Genomic DNA, 19241 nt, shown 5'->3' with positions numbered 1-19241 from the left:
TGATGCCCACCTGGCTGGGGTCATTTGAGCCCAGTTTCCTCTCCTGCCCAGGGCAGGGAGTCGGACTAGAAGAGCTACAAGGTCCCATCTGACCCGACTTCTATGAATCCAAGCAGCGAAAAGCCAATCTCATGCCAGCTTTAGCATCTCAACAGCAATACCACACAGCAAAGCGGTTGTGCAGGAGTTCAGCTCACCTGCTGGAAACCCACTGAAGAAATCACCTCAAACTGGTCCTCAGGCATAGTAGCAATAGAGAGAGGCATGGGACCAACAGAGGTAGATTTTCTACAGTGCAGGGCATTGCTTTTGGCACCTTATCACCTCCCCACGTTAAGCACATACCCCTACCCTGGCATGGGATGGGGAGCCTGGCACTTAAGCAAGAGATGCTCAAAACCCATCTGAGCCATTAGTGCTAAAGAGGACTACAACTGAAATGTAGAGGAAAGGGAGATTTAGGCACCTGGCTCTATTCAGGATCCTCCATAGCCCTCTCTGGCTTTTGGGTCTATGAGACAGAACCACCCCACAGCAGCCAACAGACTAGTGCTATAAGAGACTAATGTTATAGGGCTCAATTTGGAGCAGGGTCTTAAAAACTCAGATCTTCCATGTCCCAGACAAGTGGATGAGCAGATGTACACCCTCACCCTGGTTTCCTCCTTGCCCTTTGTCCCGAGCATACCCAGATCGTGCATAAGGAGCTGGGCCTGCTGCCGAGCTAGTCAGTCGGTCCTTCTTACAGCTGGTGATGAGCAACGACCAGAAGCCCAATGCCACAGCAATTTGTTGTTGTTGCCAATGGTGAAAATGATTAAACACCCAAACACGGTGCATCCCAACCCTGGACTTCCCACTTTCAGGGCACATCGTTAGAAAAGCCTGTTAAGATGAACAACTGCTGGCATTCACACAAGCTCAGATCTGGGCGAGCTGTGTCGTACCCCTGGCTGCAACCCTGTTCCGAGTATCACCAACACATTATTTATCCGGGATAAAATGGTGGCCCTTTAACAGGGAGAGGGACTTGCTGTTGAGGTCTATGCAAGTGAAGAAAACTTTAAGGTGCCCCTAGACTTTTGGCAGCTGCTTGTATTCCCCCTCCCACCCCCCATCATGGTAAGCAGAAGAATTAAACTGATTAACTATGTGATTTCTCACTCTACGGTCATATCAAAGGTGTATTAAATGCTACTTCCGATACACGATTCTTTATTTCGTTTTGTTTTTTTAAGTAATCCTTCTGCTTTTCCCTTGGAGCGGTCTGATGCTACAAACAATCAGGGATATGTATAATTTAATGCTGGAGTAATCCCACTGACTTTGACGAGTTATTCATACAAATGTTTTGAGAACCAGGACTGTAGAAGGCTCTCTCTGTTTAACACACACACACACACAATATGCCACTGTTTCATTGCAGTGGGCCCCAAATTTTCTATTTTATAACTTATATCTGGGGCCCACTGCAATGAAACAGTGGCATATCCATATCCAAACTCTGGATAGCTTCGGAATTAGGGACTGTCTGCACAGGTAAGCAGTAAGAGAATGCATGAATTTGAACCAGTATAGCTTTGCTCATATGTTGAAGCACTTGTTGTGGGATAATAATGGCTGTTTTTAAATTTTATTTATAGCTGAAGTTGCTGTGGAAAGCATTTAAGCTAAACCTAGAATAAGCCACGTGAATGCAGAGTGGCAGCAAGAAGGGTTTCCTTGCTATAGAAGTCTGTCAGTTTAGCCAGTACCAGTATAATGATGCCACTAGAACTGGTAACACTTCCCCCAGGTAGAGGAGTTTAGCCACAGCAACTGCAAGCCAATATTAGACACTGTCAATACCCTCAGTCTGAAAAGGAAAAATTGGGCACTCTATTTGCTTATATAGTTGCTACTAACTTATATTAAAAGTGAGCAGCAGCTCTGCGGGTCCAGTCTTTAAATCAGGACTCCACTCCCAACACCTCTTTCTGCAATACCTCAAGTACACTTACCAGCTTAAAAGACCATTAGGTGTGAACTAAACCATTATAGCTATACTTACAGAAGTTTAGTAGTACTTTACCAATAGCTGGGATTTCTAAAAAAAAAAACCACACGTGAATAGTTAATAGTAAATGGGGGGGGGGAAAGAAGTAACATGGAAAAACTGTAAAGTTACATAAAAAAAAAAAAAATGGAGATCATAAAAAGCTAAAGAAACTAGCTGACTAGTGATCAGTCAACCTTAAATCGAAACAACAAGAGAAGCACTATTTGGCTCTTAACATAGCTGCAGTGCAGAAAGGAAAAACAGAGCTATTAAAATGTAATGGGGAAAAGTATCCTAGACAAAAATACATAAATCCTTTTTAAAATAAGCAGCTTTTAAAAAGCAGAATTTCCAAACTCTGATTCCTCCCTAAAGCAGACAGCATCATCAGCACCCTGAAAGCAAATAGGTTCAATAGAAATTACACTGGATTAATTACCACTTACTGCTTTGAAGAACAGATCCACTCCCCTGGATTTTGTTCAAAATCAATAACTACAAAAGCCCAGGAACTATATGTAATCACCATGAGACTTCAAATGGCTACAATTAACTAATGAAGCCTGCAGTTTTGCACATCAGTCACTATTGTACACACCTGTAATACTATACAGCCATCCTGACTGTTTAGAAATTAGTCTTGTAACCATTTGATACCAGCATTTATTTAAAAGGTACAAATCAAGTGAGAAAGTCAATATATTCCTTTATATTCATGACTACTGTTACAGAATATACTCTTTTGATAGCTAGTGTCCAGTTCGGCTTCAACCTTGCTATTTTTTTACATTCACAATGATGCCAATGATGGCAATGATCAGTGCTATTTACCTGAAATGACTGTCTAACATTGCAGGTGATCTCCAGATCTGATGATACATGCCTGTAACTCAATCTGTAATTTTAAAAGATGCAGTTATGCTCTTGACTGCAAATCCTCCCTGAGCTTTTGTGGTCAGCTACTTTATAGAAGGAGCCTTTCAATTAGATCATGCTGGTAATCTCCATAAAATGTCAGAAGATAATAAAACGAGGTGATGCTTCTTTGAGAGGCACCGGATGGAAAGCAGATTGCTTGGTTTTAAAACCCTCAAAGCCCTCTGCAAACAGTAATTAGAGCTTCCTTCCTCACCTGCCTGTGTCAATGCTCATTAAATAGGTAGTTAGCCCAAGTGTTGTCTGGGGGCATTAAAAGCAAAAGTGCCTAGGAAGAAAACGCACTTGTGTTTTAAGTTATCCTGGTCAGAAATAATATCCGTGTTCAAACAGCATCGTGGCAGAAGTGCAGCACTTTTGTCAGCTTTTAGTGTCATGGGAAATATATATTGAATATCCGGCTTTGAAAAGGTGCTGGGGGGGCACTGAAATGACAAGCGCTATTTGGGCTTTTTCCATTAAAAATGGAAGTACGGTTGCAGAGCGGGTGTGCAACGGCGTTCGAAAGCAGTGACACGCTGGTGGATGGCTGAATCCGGTTCCAGATTTCCTAACGTATGCTTTTTATTATTTTGAAATTCTGTGTTTTGGGGCGGGCTGCTTTTTTTTTTTAATGCAACCCGTAGCGTTCAACCTCCAGGTGAGTCCCCTTTATAACGCGGAGGTCGTTGAGCCGTATTCGGGCCCCGATGCCCAGTGGGTGAACGTGGTTTTCCTGGGATGGTCTCCGGCCTGGATTTGAAGACGCCGAGAGATGGTTTCCGAGCGTGCGTTTCCACATCGTGCCCCCGCCACGTGGGAAAGGGCCTGGTCTTTATCTCGGGGTCGGGGTCGCGTCTGACTCTTTGACGCGGACTTCCCGTGCAATCGTCACGGCGCTGAGCTCAGCCGGCCCGGTCCCCCCAGCTGTGCTCAGGGTGGGCAGCGCGGAGCAGGACCCCCAGAGGGGGGCTCGCCTGCTTGGGCCGGGTGCTGGCCTGGGGGGCGGCCCGCCTGCGTCCTTGCGGGGAGCACGAGGGGCAATGCATGCACCCACCCGCGCAGTTCACTGCAATGGGGGGGGTGCACTCACTGGGCACTGCTCGAGATAGACTACCACAACTGGGGGGTGCACCTTGCTGGCCGCTATATGGGATAGACCATTGCAATGGGGGGGACTTGCGCTCATCTGGGCAGTACATGGCACAGACCATTGCATTGTGGGGGGATGCACTCACTGGGTACTGCATGGGCTAGACCACCACAACTGGGGGGTGTGCACCCTTCTGGGCACTATATAGGACAGACCATTGCATTGTGGAGGGGTGCACTCACTGGGCTCTGCATGGGATAGACCATCACAACTGGGGGGAGCACCTCTTGGGCACTACACAGTCCCTCAGGGGGGTGGGCGGAGGGCACTTTCTTGGGCTGGGGCTGGGCTGTTTCCATGGTGACGGTGGATTACTTTAGGCTGAGGGTCAGCCTGGGTCACAGAGAGGGAGGGCGGTACTAGACAGGTTCAGGACGAGGGGTGCGGCTATGCAAATGAACCACGGAGGAAACTCTCTGATTGGCTGGCAGCCGTGCCGCGCGCGGAGACCACGTTTGCCCCCAACTGCCCTCACACAAGATGGCCGCCGCGGGGGGCTGAGGCGGGTGCAGCCTGCCCGTGCTCAAGATGGCCGCTCGCTCACGTCAGATGGGGTTTCCCTGCCCCCTGCCGGCACAAGGCGGGGGCGGAACCGAGCGCGCATGCGCGGCTGAGCTGGGCGGCAATGGGCAGTGGCGCGGCGCGCTCAGGTAGGAGGAGGCGTCGTGCGGGAGGGTGGGAGCGGGGTCCTGGTGCCCCGGGCGGGGGCTGCTCGTAGTCCGCGCGGAGCCTTGTGTGTGCGCCCCCCCTCTCCGCTGTGACAGTGGTTTAGCCCGTGTGGAGCCCTGAAGGGGTGTGCCCCCCCCATTGTAATGGTCTGTCCCATGTGGTGCTCAGGTAGGTGCAAGTCCTCTCTGCCCTTATTGTAATGGTCTGTTCCATATGTGCTCAGGTGGGTACAAGCCCCCCCCCATCGTAATGGTGTAACCCGCCTGGGCACCTGTCCGGCGTCCTTGCACAGCAGGGGTCTGTCCTGCACCGAGCGCGGGGGCGCCAGGGCTGTTCCCTGCTCTCCGGTGTACGTGTGAGGGGGGATGCTGTGGTCGGCGCCCTGCGCACAGGTGGGACGAGCCCAAAGCCATGCTCGTTACCCCAAGTATTCTGGACCATGCTCGAAACCCCATTAGGAGGCAGCCCAGCCCATGGGGGGTGGGGGGGTCCCCTGGTGAAGGGGGCCCCTCCCGCACAGAGCCCGGGTGAGTGTCTGCATGGGGGGGGCGGTCTGGTGACTGTTCCCTGTGTCGTGTTTGCTACTCGAGCGGCTTCTCTCTGAACACTTCAAAGCTCGGCACAAGGGGAAACTAAGCTTGCGCTTTGCTGAGGTTGGAGAGTCTTACACCCATTTTACAGACCACAAAACGGAGACATAAAATCAGAGAAAACGAGGGTAGAAGGGACCTCAGGAAGTCGCATCTAGTCCAGCCGCCTGCTTCGAGCAGGACCAGCCCCAGCTACATCATCCCAGCCAAGGCTTTGTCTAGCCAGATCTTAAACACCTCCGAGGATGGAGAGTCCACCACTTCTCTGGGTAACCTGCTCCAGTATTTTACTGCCCTCCTTGTAAGATGTTTCCTTCTAATATCCAGCCTCGACTTCCCTTGCTGCAGCCTGAGCCCGTTGCTCCTTGTTCTGCCATTTGCCCCCACTGAGAACAGTCCAGCTCCGTCCTCCGTGCCATAGGAGCTGCAGGCTGCTGTCAGCCCCCCTCGGTCTCCACCCCGTGGTGTGATGAAGTGATTTGCCCAGGCAAGAAGTAGTGGGGGAGTGGACCCCAGAGTCCTGCCTCTTGTTCCCCTCCGGTGGTTGCTGTCCTGTCTGTCTGCGTCGCAGGGGCGTCGTTTGCAAAAGCAGGATCTGATCTCAGGCCTTAAAAGAGGAGGTGACGTGGCCACCGCTGCTCCGAATGTCCTTTGTGCCACAGCAAAGGGACAGGACTGCGGTGGCCGGTACGGGGAGGAGAGGTCTCCCGTTGTGGTCCTCAGCCCTGCCCGTTGGCATAGCCGCGCTTGTTTAAACTGGCCAGAAACATCATGCTTCTGGCCGGAAACGTGCAAAAAGGGTTCTGGTTGTCTCAGTTTCGGGTCCTGTGACAGGCTTCAGGAAATCGTTTATAATCTGGCGGCTGAAACTGTGGGTTTGAGAAGTGTCTGCCTTTTTCAAAAGGGTCTTTCAAGGGGAACGTCCTGCTGAAAAATCCAGGGTGAAATGAGCCTCTTCAGAGGGTCTGCTTAGATCCCGAGGTTTGGGGTGGAGTAGAAATAAGGGGAGGTAGAAAATAGGGTTTGTTTTTTTTAATGGGTTGTATAATTGGAACTAACTCGTCTGTGCTTGCTGCAGCCCTCCATTAATGCTAATGAGAATAATAAACCCCTCGGAGGGTCAAATGGGTTTATTTTTGATCCTGGTAGGGATCAAAGTGTCAGATTGCAAAAGGTTCAGCCCAGGAATCACTGGTATTTATTTTTTTTAAATTCCCATGCTTCTTTGTTGAAGGGCTTTAATACATGGGAGGGTAAGAAAAGAAACAAACCAATGTTCAGCCTGTGGCATGTGAGCAAGCTCGTCCCATTGATGTTCTTTCTGTCCCAGCCGAGTTGGGTTGTTACGGGCACGTCTCCTTGGCAAGTGTACCGTGCCCAGCCGCGGCACGCTCAGCCAGGCCGCGCTGCTCCACGCAGGCTGCCATCGGACCAGGAGCAGGGTGGCTCCGTGAATGAGGCAGTTCAGGCAGTCCCGAGTCGCACGAATGGAGAATGGCACCTTGTTTAGGGCGGGTGGTGAGCTTTAACGCCTGTGGCTCCTATAAAGATATCATGTTTACCCCAACAACCTTGTCTGCCTTCTCTCCTATTAAAAAAAAAAAAAAAAGACAATTTTTTTGCAGAAAGATTTTTTTTTCATGATTTCTTAGTTGGTCTGATAAACGGTGTAATCTCTGTAAGTGTTGCATTTCATTTAGCTCCTCTAGGCATTTGTGCTTGGTTCTCAGTCTGGCCTGCAATGGGCTCTGGCTTCTGCATGGAAGCATTTTCCTTTTGCCCTAGGAAGTTCCCCCGTGCCTCTGGAATAGATGACAGCCTCTGTCTTCACCCCAGCTATGCTGGGTCCCTTCCATAAAGCACCTTAAAGAGAAGAAGCCAAGCTGCTTCGGTGATATTGGACCACGCTGGTGCCACTAAAAAAAACCCCTTGCTTGTCCTGTGTGTCCTGGCCCATCACCACTACATTGGCCCTGTTACTCGAAGAGAAGGATTGCAGTTGAAATAGCAACGCGTCCTAGGAGAGCACGTAACACCAGCAGATTCTCCCTATGCCTGACCCAAGGGTGTTTGTACTCAGAAGCTTGCAAAAAACGTTTTTTCCAACTATTTAGTTGGTCTAATAAAGGATATCATATCTACCCAAAGAACCTTGCCATCCTTCAAACGAGGCATTGGTCATTTTAAGTTGTTGGCAGGTAATTTAATTTAATTTTTTTTTTTAAAACCTGCTTTTTCCCTGGTGAGCAACTTCACAGGGACACCGTGCACCAAGTCCTGCCCGGTACACACACTTAAACGAGGAGAAAGGCTCTTGCATTTTTCTCTGCTCCGGGAAATCTCTGTTTTTATAAGACATACCAAAGTCGAATAAAAATGACTTTCAAAATGACTTGTATCCCTTTGACCTTCCTTGTGGTTTGCTGTTTCACAGGCTCCTCAGACAGTGAGCTAATTTTGTATTAAATAGCCCTAAATGAGTGAGCTGAAGATTATTCCCACAGTTTCATCTGGGGAATTTTTGGAAACAGCCTGCATGCAATATGAAACATAAGGCTGGAAGGAGCAGTATGTGTCTAGCCTGGCCACCTGCATATCAAAGACATCATATTTCACCCAGTTATTCCCGTATTGAGCTCAGTAGCTCATGTCTGGCTCAGACGTGTCTTCTGGGAACGTATCCCACCTCGAATTCTGGAGCCGTGGTTTTCAACCTGTCTTCATTTGTGGACCCCTAAAAAAATTTTGAATGGAGGTGTGGACCCTTTTGAATTGTAAGCATGTGTATTCACGTACTTCTGATTGGTCACAGTCATCTCTTGCAGACCCCTTAGACCCCAGGGGTCTGAGGACCGCAGGTTGGGAACCGCTGCTCTAGTCTAGAGGATCCACCACAGCCCTTGGGAGTTGCTCTTGCTCGAATCTGTCCGGCCTCAGCTTCCAGCCTTGCTTCTTCCTCCAGGTTTAAGAGCCCTTTAGTTCCGACATCGTCTTCTTGGAAAAGGGTTTTTATGTCGTAATCAATCCATTTTGCCTGTTAAATAGCATTGAGACATAACTTGAGCTGCTGAAGTCTCTCATTTTCTCCAGCCCTCAAATCTTTCCTTTCTCGTCTGGAGCCTGGCTTGCACGTCTTGTTCCTAGAGGTATAACTTTGCCTTTGGCTGTACGAAAATGTGTTTAATTTAACTGGGTTCAGGATGCTAAAACACCCAGCTCCCTCTTGGTGACTGCCTGGGTCTTTGTCATTACTCGCCGTCCTGCCAGGCTGGGTATTATCTACAATTTTCTTTTAGCAACAGTTTTATATTTCTGTCCCGTCCACTGAAGACAGTGTTGAAGAGCAGTGGGTTTCCTGCCAAATCCAGCCGAGTTCCTCTAGCACATTTGCCAACTCACAGCTACTTTGAAATCTGTGCGATAGCCAGCTCTCAGTCCACTTAACATCTGCTTTCTTGCTGTAGGACAGCGCTCATTGACTCCTAGAGAAGTCGGGCTAGAAGGGACCTCCAGAGGTCATCTAGTCCTACCTCTTATGGCTGGGTAGGTTGAGCATCGCTGCTGTAGGGTAATGCTGATTTAAAAAAAAAAATCAGAATATTATGCAGCCTTTTCAAAGTCTGAGTGTATTGCATCTCTGCTAGTCTGGTCAGTAAAGGTGACTGCAATCTCATTAGGAAATGATATCGTTTTGGGTTTTGGACAGGCCCTGTTTTCCATAGCACCTTGTTGAAGCGGAGCACCAGCCAATGCAAAGTGTTAATTACTGTCAGCGAAACGGGAAGGTATGCGCTCATCTCCTGCAAGGAAGGTGCAAGCACCTCTGGCGGAAGCAAGCAATTGAGAGGGTGTGAGACGGGTGTTGCTGCCTTCCTCCCATACCAGAGTATCATGTGGCTGTAAAAGAATTTGGTAGGGTGTTTCCTTGTCGTGCACAGCAATTCAAGTGCACGCAAGATATTTCCTTATTGTCCGCTCTTCCTGGTCCGATCTGGGTAGCAGGTTAATGCCAACCCATTCCTTTGTTTAGAGGCTCAGTTATGCTGGCAGTCTGTTTTCTGTCGGTTTGTTAGTGTTTCGGGGGCTATTCCAGTGGTATCCTCTCAACTCCTCTACAAAGTCTGCCTGAGTTAGCCAAGTGAGCTCTTTGCAGGAACACGAAAGGGTTAAGATTAAAATTGCCACTACTAACACTAATGGGCATCCCTTTGAGAAGAGCCAAAACCTGCAGCAAAACCTGTGATCCTTCCATCGCACAAGTTCATGAAGAATAAGCTTCTACCCATGTAGATGGAAGGCTTGGAGCACCTTGGAGACTAATTCTTATTTTCAAAACTTGGCCCCCGTCCTGTGGCGTTGGGTAGCATGTTCCTACGAGACCCTCCAATGTTTCTTGCAGCCCCAGGAAATTAAAAAGTTAAAACCAAGGGGGGTGGGAAGCAATGCATGGTGTGGACAGCACGCTTCTTGCTCAGTGATCTTGCTTAAGGCCTGGCAAAGCGCAGGTGCGCGCTGGGCACTTCTCAACACTTGTGATCCTTTCCCCGTGCAGGGGCAGGGTGGGAGACTTCAAGGTATTTAGATCAGAGCAGAAAGTATTTATGCTCGGGAAAGAGTGCAAGAATTGCTGCTTGCGGAGTTAAGCTAACTTCCTAGGAACGAGTGAAGACCAGCCCTTGAAGGGAAGCCTGGATGAGGTCGTCCGTGCCGTGAAGTCCTGCGGTCACCCCCTGCGGATTGCAAGGGGTGGGTGTCCTTTCCGTGCTCGAGAGACAAGGTGTGCAACAGCAAGGGAGGGCTGGGCTGGGCTGGTCCAAGGGGTGGGAGGAGGGAGATGAATTTATGCCGGCTGTTTCTGGGAACTCTTGCTCATGGGAGGTGAGAGGACAGCTGCTGCTGCTCAGTCGCATCAGTCACCAACTCAGAAAGAGTGAACTTCAGCTGGAGAAGCCAGAAACGCAAATGGAAGTGTAATGGTCTTATGTCAGACCAAAGGAGGGATCAGGAGAGAAGTCCTGTTGACTGTGAGTAGATCACAGCAGATGTTGCAGGGGCCCCAGAACTGATGCATTTTCCAGCTGCAATCTCCTAATGCCCTTTAACAAAGGCAGGTATCTCCTGCTAACATCCTAATCAGTAAAGGTAAGATCTACAGACTGTGACTGGCAGGGATGAGACCTGCACTTCCCGTGCAAAGAAGCATTGCTGGAAGCCATCGGTCCCAGAAGACCACAGAGATTGCACCTTTGGTGGGTTACTGGTACCTCCACAGCTTCTCGAGTGGCTCAGGAGTCAGATGTGTGACAAGCAGACCCTCCAGTAAGTTGCACATACAAACTCCGTTGAGCTTGCATTGGCACGCCGAGCGCCGTTTAGTCTTGCCTGCCTCTGACGCTTCTTTTCTAGCTCATCATTGACCTCCGTCCCAAAGCGACATAGGCCCTGCTTCGTGGCGGCTTTCCACTCACAGCGGGCTGAAGCGACTGATTCCCAGCGTTGGCCATTGATGCATCGCTCACGAAGGTTTTTCTTGCAGGCATTAACAAGACGGAAGTTGGGCCATCCAAGTTGACGTTGGGGATCCGGCCATTGCTCATACGATTCACATGTCCTAACCCAGAGGCACCTCTGTCTCAGGAGCATGAACATACAGGGTATTTTCACCCATTCCAGAACAGCAAAGCTGGAGATTTTGTCACGCCGTGTTGTGCCCAGGATACGGCGGAGACATGGAAGATGGAAACTCTTCAGTTTTTTTTCATGCTTAGCATAAGGAATCCATTGCTGAGCTTTGCAGATTTGCATGTTCTAAATTATAATAGGCATTTGGATATTTATCTTGCTGGGATCATTTTATCCCCGCAGACTTCTTGCCTCTGGCAGGGGCTGGACTCAGTGATCTCGTGAGGTCGCTTCCAGCCCGTAACGTCTATGAAATCTGTAAGGAGTCCATGTTTGCTGCCATACAATATAGAGCTAAATACACAAGTGCTGTAAACAGACATCTTTGTTGACGGTGTTAAAAACTCTGTTTTTCGACAATAAAGTTGCCCAAACTCACACTGCTGAATGTGGCTTTCTATCTTCCAAGCTTCCTGCTCAGCTGTTGTATTTGAGAGATTGACTGTACCTAATGACCGTTCAGCCCTTTGGAGAAAGTCTCTTGACTCTTCCTTCCTGATGATCAAGAATTGTAAACCTTTGAAACGTCCAGTGAGTAACGACTCAATGGAAAAGGTTGTGAAAATAGCAGCATTTGCTGGTTTAAACAGCACTTTTATGACTCTGGGAGCAAAGTCTAGGTCTTTAAGCCCAACTTTACCTCTTTTCATCATTTATGGAAAAAAACCAACAGGCTGACGACTATCCAAACAAGCTGAAATTGCTCACAAATGTCAGTGCTTCGACCCTGAGAGAGGGGTTACACAGCTGAGGGGGAGCAGCAGCAAAAATGACACGGGAAGAGTATCGGTACATGTCTAAGTGGAGTGTCCGTGGAAAATCCCCCCAACTTTACTGCTGTTTTTAACATTTGCTAGAGTTAAGCGGTTTTGGTAGCACTTCTCGGCTTTGCCTGCTCGTGTCGAGTGCACGGTTAGCATTGCACTCGGCTATCACATAAGGTTTGAGGGTTTGTTACTACTCTTGAAAGGTGGTGGTTGGGAGCCTGAGAGAGGTTAAGCTGGATTTTTCCCCACTACTATTCTTTAGCTAGTCATTAAAACCTGCCGTAGGCCGAGTCGAAGCAGGTGGGAGCCCCTCTTGTCTGAGAACAGATGGGGCTGCTCTTCTGGGCTGGGGGCGGTATCCTGCACTGTGCTCAGGCTGGTGTTAAACCCAGACTAACTCCACTGACTTCGGTGGGATTATCCCAGGGTAAAATGGGCTTGAGATCAGCATAGCCTTCCACTCTGTGCATCCTGGATGGATTGAGAGGGCCCCATTGATTTTTCTTTTAGTCATCATGGAGCTATGTATCACGGGGCTCTCTTTTGTCCACATTGTTCTTCAGATTTGCTGGTGGGAGATGGGAGTATCTATCAAGTGATGTCATTGATTGGAACAAGTGCTCTTGCTTGTGGTAAATTGAAAGGAAGTGATTTAAAGTCCTCGGTTAGGGGAGACACTTCTTTGTGCATTGCTAGTCATATACATAATAGCCTAGATGCATTCAGACTCCTGAGTGCTGGGAAGTCATGATGGGGCCAGGATTTCAACATCAGCTTTGATGCCTCGTCACTTAATTAAGGGTGTGTGTGTAGAAATACAAATATAATTTAGCCCTGGAAGTGCCTGTCCACAAAGCAAAACTGCGGAGTAACTCGGGGGTAAGTAGCTAACTTCTGTTCTGGAGAGAGCAGCTGCAGCAGCGTGCGCACATGTAATTATATCACACGTGCAGTCATGTTTCTGAGACTGAAATCCCATCCCCGCCGTCCCTGCCAGCCCCGATAACTCTTCTCTCTCAATTTGACTATCTAAAAATATTGGTGATTAGTTCTGTTTTCTGAAGGCGAGGTTTCTGTTTGTAACTGTAAAGCCTTGTTTCCTCTCGGTTGGCATTTCCTATAAAAGGGTGAGAACAGCTAGTCCACTGTGCTGGACAACTGCGCCCTCAAAGCATCAGAGACCAGCCAGCCTTGCTCCGAGCCGGCAGCCGTAGCTAGGCAGGCCCCCGTCTTTTACGACAGCACAGAACAAATGATGGTTTACGCTCAGGAAATGGCTTGACCGTCCCTGAGAGCAGTGAGCCTTTTACATCCTCTTTAGCCACGTGTTTGTTTGATGCCAGTGTTCAGCTCATTTCAGAAACTTGAGTCTGACTGCATTTCTTCTCTCGCAGGAGGAGCAATGGATTGGCCCCAGCCAGGGTCCAGCACGTGCCGGGAGAAGTGGCCCATCTGAAGTGGAGGTGATGCAAAGCCCCATGACAAAACCAGCAGGACCATGGGTTTGCGATTGCGGGGCTGTCTCTCCGCCTTGCCCACTGCTGTGGTGTACGGGTCCCTCTCGCTCTTCCTTTCCATTTTGCACAATGTGTTTCTCCTGTACTACGTGGACACCTTTGTCTCCGTTTACAAGATTGATAAATTGTCCTTCTGGATCGGCGAGGTATGCCTGTGATGTCTGTTTTGTTTTTTTGTTTTTTCCTACTGTTCTTAAGTTACACAAAAGGATCTGAAACCAGAGCTGATGCTGTATATTAGATCAGAGAGAACACTGCTTTTTATCACTGAATAGGAGGGGAGAGGGGTGGGCAATCCCGATAAATTGAGCTGTTTAATTCTCTTCTATATAAACACAGAAAGTGAGTAGAAACTCCAGAAATCCACTATTTTAAGAACGCCTTTTGGTTTGAGAGATTTTTAGAGCATTTCACAGACTACATGCAGCAGCGCTGAAGCATAGTATTAAATGAACCTGAAAATCACTCCTCCTGCCTGGGTACAGATTTCAGAGCCTCGTTGTAGGCACCCAGGTTTGAAAATGCTGGCTTCAAGGTATTAGCCTGTTACCTCCCTAGGCCTAGTTTCAAATATGCAAACGAGCGATGTCAGCACATTGTTGGTAGATAACATCTGTACATCAGAGTCACTCTACAATTTAGTACTTGACCAATATTGGTATAGGAGGGGGTTTATCAGGTAATGACACGGTGGAGGAAGGGTATTTAAGTGCTGTGTTATCCCCATCTAAAACATACTGGTTGGTTACTAAGTTCTCTGAATGGTGGTTCTCTCTCTAACAAGACATGCTTGCTGAAACTGTTTGCTGGGGTCTGTTTCACTGTCCTGTCTCTCTTCTCTAGACAGTGTTTCTGATCTGGAACAGCCTCAACGACCCCCTCTTTGGTTGGCTAAGTGACCGGGTATTTCTTAGCACGCAACAGTAAGTCTAATTCTGTTTGCATCCTTGGTTCAGTCCTAGAATCGGAGAGAGGTAGGGCTGGAGGGGAACTCCAGACATCATCTAGTCCAACTCCCTACCTAAGGCATGGGGTTGGATGAGACATTGAAAAGTTATTAGATATTGTCACAGGAGGCTGAAAAAGATTGAGAGGAGGTCGGGTGAAAAAAACAATGGGATAGGAATAGGACTGCAGGCATGAACACCTTCCCCCATTGCCCCCCAGCATCCTGAGGGTGCTGCTTGTGCATCATTTAGCACCTGATGTATGCAGAGGAGGTCACCAGCACCTGTAACTATAACTACAGCCCTAGCAGGTTCAGCTCCCTGCAGGTGACCTGAGGATGCTCAGATCCAACAATAGGAGCCTGTGGTGTTCAAGCAGATGTTCTTGGAGTCAGAAGCAGTCATAAACCTCTGTCCACAGGGTGAGACAGGGCTTCTCTGCTTGAGTGGTTTGAGCAGCCTGCATTGCCATGGTTTTACCACAGGATTGCAGAGCAGACAGTGCTAGGCTGCCAGCCTGAGTGCTGCACTCTGCGTGACACCCTGCGCTTCCTCTGTGCTGTTTTACCTGTGGTCAGGGGCTGGGCCACCTCCTTTCCACAGTGGCAGGGTCAGACAGGAGATGAACAAGGGATCTTGCTGGTAGATGTTGTATGGCTGCCTTCTGGGATTGTCAAGAGGAAACAGGTGGTGCACAGTAGCTCGGAGTCTCCCCCGGCAGAGGAGCGTGTCCAAAGTTTCTTCCCCTTGTCTTGCAGGCCGGGAGCAGAGATCTCCTCACCAGAAGTTGTTCTGAAGAGGCTTAAGGCTCTGAGCCGCAATGGGCCCCTGTTTGCCCTTTCCTTCCTGGCCTTCTGGGTTGCATGGGCCCACCCAGGCTTGCAGTTCCTCCTCTGCCTCTGCTTCTATGACAGCTTCCTCACCATGGTCGATCTCAACCACAACGCCTTGCTTGCGGACCTCGCCGTTTCTGCCAAGGACAGGACCAGCCTCAACTTCTACTGTTCGCTCTTCAGTGCCATTGGTTCGCTCTCCGTCTTCATGTCCTACGCAGTGTGGAACAAAGAGGACTTCTTCTCTTTCCGCATATTTTGTGTGGCGCTGGCTCTCTGCTCCGTCCTTGGCTTCAGCCTGTCAACATGGCTGCTGAGGCAACGATTTGAGACTGAAGGGAAAGCAAAATGGGACCAAGAGGCCACTTTGAAAGAGTAAGTGGCACCAAATGGCACAGCCTTTCATTCAAGCTCACGTGGTGGCCTGATCCCTGGCCACCACGCCAGCACTTTGAGCAGCTTTCAAATGTGCTATGTGTCTACTTGAAGGGGAGAACGTTTGGAGCACCTCAGTCCCCCAGGGCTTGTCTGTCCTGCCTCCCTGCTCTGCCTGGCATTGCAGCCAAAAAGCCAGCCCTGCCCACTTGGCCCTGCTTGGGGCATGTCAAAACCCATCAGGAAGCACAGCTAGCTGAGAGTGGCCCTGGGCACATGCTGCGAAGTACATCTGAGACCGAGCTGGGGAGTGGTACTGCGGTGCTGCTCAGATCCAGCTGTGCTGCTGCATTGGGTGGCTGTTAGCAGGCAGGGCTCTGTACCAGGCTCAGCACAGAGGCTGGGCAATACGGCTGCAGCAGTCTACAGTCTTTTGCTGTTCAAAAGTGGATTAAGAGCCAGGGGCTCCTTGAGGGTCACTGGAGTTGGCGGCAAGTGACAAAGCTGACTTGGGTTAAGTGACTTGGAGCGTCAAGCTCCTTGTGCCCAGCTTGCATAACTGATGGCCCCTGGGGAGGAGAGAGCCACCTGCAAGCGTGTAAGTGTGGATACCAGCAAAGACAAAGGGGCTGCTTGGAGCCAGGTTTGAGAATCAGGGGGGATGGACTTGAGGAGCAGTCTTGGGTGACGAACAGAAAGTCTCCCAGGCTGCAGTGGGCTTCCAGGGACAAAGTGGTACAAGGACAAACTCTAGGGACATCTAAAACCAGCTTGAGGCTGAGAGTTGGACAGGCAGTGCCGAGAGTAATTCCTGGTGTTGACTAGAGAGTGAACCTCCTAGCGAGAGGCCAGTGCAGCAGCCTTGTAGCAGAGTCCTGCCCAGCACTGTGTCCTCCTGCTCTCCCTTTTTTGTGAGGATGGAAAAACCGCTACATTTCTGACTCGTCTGGCAGTCGGTGTGCTGGGACCCTTGCTGATTCCACTGTTCAGAGGCCTCTTCTGTTGTAGCTGCTGTCCCTTCTCTGAAATTCAGACTGGAGGCAGCCTGGAGCACCTAGCACTGTGAGGCCTGGGCATGTAGCTCTTCCCACAGTGTGGCTAATAGCAAAGGTTTGAATGAGGCTTGGATGGATTTGCATTGAAATGTCATGGCAGCTGGAGTGGAAGTGCTTTGACGGGTGCACATTTGAAATGCTGTCTCTGCAGACAAACCCAGTGCTGCCTCCAGCAAGAAGCAAGCGCTGCCCCAGGCTTTGCTGTGGAAGCAGGAGAGATCAAGAATGGGCATTGGCAGCAGGAGAAAGGGAAAAGGTGTCTGGCTGGGTGCGCAAGGAGAGAGCGCTGGGGGTGATTTTTTTTATACAACGTCACCCAGGGAGCTAGGGTTAGAGCCACGCTGGGAACGCTTAACCCCTTTGAGCTTGCAGGGGAAGGGAGTGCAATGGGAACCCTCCTCCAGGTGGGATCACTAAGAGCAGTATCATTTTCCCTTCAGATTGTACGCAGAGCAGCCGTCCGCCCCGCAGGAGAAGAGGATCACGCTGGCCGAGTACCTCAAGCAGCTCTCCAGGCACCGCAACTTCCTCTGGTTCGTCTGCATGAACCTGGTCCAGGTAGGTGTCGCACTGATACACCGCAGCCTAGTGATTCACCCGATGAGCCGCAGGCTCAGGTTGCCTGGGACTGTGATTCAGCAGGACACCGGTTCTTCCAGACGGGAAGCAGGGGTGTCTGCATAAGTCTGGGGTTTCCTGCCGCCCTGTATGTGACTCATGGCCTGTTCTCCGTGCCTGTGACCTGAGAGTACTCCCTCTCATTAACCGGCTCTTCTCTCCATTGCTTGCAGAAGGCAGTAAAGTGTGGACCAAGCTGCTGCTCTGCTGGGAAAAGGATTTGGCTGTTGCAAGCTCTGAGACTATCCCACACAGACTAGCTGGAACGCTGCAGCCTGATGGTTTCCATGTGGCTGTGTGTGGGCAGGGGTGCAGAGACAGTGACTGGGGAAACCCTCACTCTGGGATCATGTGGCTCAGTTACAGCTTGGAAAAGCACCGTCCTCTGGCCTTCCCACATGAGCACAAAGGAGCCTCCTCCCATGCATTCCTGAGGCCCATGTCACATCCACCCTCTCTCCAGCTGAGGGTTGTGCTCCATTCATCACGGGTCTGGGTTCCTTCTCTTGGTTACCCCCAGGGGTCAGTGACAAGGACAGGCTCTTTCCCAAGCTTCCCTGCAGCACTGCAGTTCCTGTTGCCTCTGCAAGCCCTTTGTCTTCCTGCAGCATGCTGCATGTTCGCCACCAGGACTGGGCTGGGTATAGCTCCTTATTAGTGCCTGTCTGTCTTGTGGGTTACCATGGTGTAGCTGGTGACTTGCAGAGGTAACTGCTGACAGTGCTGCATTCATTAGCATGACAGCAGGGTGTTTATGACGCTGGCCTCCTTGCTATACACCATCCTACCCATGCAGCGCTCCGGCACTGGACACCTAGGTTAAAAACAAAGCACTGGGTTACTTATTAGACCAGGATATGGCTGGTATCAAAACAAATGTGGCACAGCCATTTAAACTAGCTTAAATGGCAATTAAGATGAATTAGCCGTGATTGTTCTGAGGAAAAGTGTTAATTTGGGTAATTCACAAATATTCATGTGGGACATTGAGCTTGGCTGTCTGGGAGGTCTGAATTCAATGGGATGGAGTGCACCCTCAGCAAGTTCCCAAGCTGCAGGGAGTAGTAGATATGCTGGAGGGTAGGGCTAGGATTCAGAGTGACTTAGGCACGTTTGAGGATTCAACCAAAGTAGGCTTATGAGGTTCAACAAGGATGCATGCAAAGCCCTGCACTTAAGAAAGAACAATCCCCTGCACTGCTACAGGCCGGGGACCAACTGGCTGGGCAGCAGTTCTGGAGAAAAGGCCCTGGGGAGACGGGACAAGAAGCTGAACAGGAGCCAGCTGGTTGCCAAGAAGGCGACCGGCATCCTGGGCTGCATCGGTAGGAGCGGTGCCAGCAGACGGAGGGCAGTGGTGCTCCCCCTCTATTCAGCACTGGGGAGGCCACATCTGGAGTCCTGTGTCCAGCTTTGGGCCCCACTACAGAAAAGATGTGGACACGTTGGAGAGAGTCCAGTGGAGGGCAATGGAAATGGTGGGAGTTGGGGGACAGGACTGGTGAGGAGGGGCCAAGGGACCTGGGCTGATTGAGTCTGGAGAAGAGAAGATGGAGGGGGATTTGATAGCAGCCTTCACCTCCCTGCCGGGGGGCTGCAAAGAGGATGGAGCTGGACTGTTCTGGGCAGATACAGAACAAGGAGCAATGGGCTCAGGCTGCAGCAAGGGAAGTTGAGATTGGATATTAGGAAATAATTTCTCACTAGGAAGGTTGTGAATTAGTGGAACAGGCCCCCCAGAGAGGTGGTGGAGTCTCCATCCTTGGAGGTTTTGAAGGCCCGGGTAGACAAAACCTTGTCTGGGATGATATAGTTGGGGCTGGTCCCACTTAGAGCAGGGGGTTGGACTATCCTGAGGTCCCTTCCAACCCTCTTTTTTCTATGATTTAGTGTGGCAAAAAGCTCGGATACGAATCTCTGTTTTTGCTCTAGGGTAACAGAACCCAGAGTTTCTCTTCTTTCATAGATTTCATAGACATTAGGGCTGAAAGGGACCTCGGGAGATCATCGAGTCCAGCCCCCTGCCCAAGGGGCAGGAAGTCAGCTGGGGTCATAGGATCCCAGCAAGATAAGCATCCAATT

General features: G+C 49.9%; 2 protein-coding genes across 4 annotated transcripts in view; one reads left to right on the top strand and one right to left on the bottom strand.

The window, feature by feature from the left end:
* LOC109324327 overlaps positions 1 to 2577 on the bottom strand; it is a 16263-nt gene extending 13686 nt beyond the window's left edge. The window contains exon 1 of one of the 2 annotated variants that reach the window (XM_019556325.1): positions 2478 to 2577. The gene's annotated coding sequence lies outside the window, so the exon portion shown is untranslated. The remainder of the gene's footprint in view (positions 1 to 2477) is intronic. The other variant, XM_019556323.1, reaches the window with a different exon arrangement.
* A 2132-nt stretch (positions 2578 to 4709) lies between these two features.
* Positions 4710 to 19241, top strand: part of MFSD13A (major facilitator superfamily domain containing 13A) — a 20683-nt gene continuing 6151 nt past the window's right edge. Inside the window, exons 1-6 of one of the 2 annotated variants that reach the window (XM_019556173.1) lie at positions 4710 to 4756; positions 12941 to 13111; positions 13209 to 13477; positions 14175 to 14254; positions 15037 to 15486; positions 16982 to 17099. In XM_019556173.1, the coding sequence (XP_019411718.1) occupies positions 13313 to 13477; positions 14175 to 14254; positions 15037 to 15486; positions 16982 to 17099 (813 nt within the window). In that variant the 5' untranslated portion in view covers positions 4710 to 4756; positions 12941 to 13111; positions 13209 to 13312. The remainder of the gene's footprint in view (positions 4757 to 12940; positions 13112 to 13208; positions 13478 to 14174; positions 14255 to 15036; positions 15487 to 16981; positions 17100 to 19241) is intronic. The other variant, XM_019556174.1, reaches the window with a different exon arrangement.

Source organism: Crocodylus porosus, unplaced genomic scaffold (assembly GCF_001723895.1).
Source record: "Crocodylus porosus isolate Cpor-Errol unplaced genomic scaffold, CroPor_comp1, whole genome shotgun sequence".
NCBI classification, from domain to species: domain Eukaryota; kingdom Metazoa; phylum Chordata; order Crocodylia; family Crocodylidae; genus Crocodylus; species Crocodylus porosus.
The sequence above is the reverse complement of the archived record's forward strand: the minus strand, read 5'-3'. Positions and strand labels throughout refer to the sequence as shown.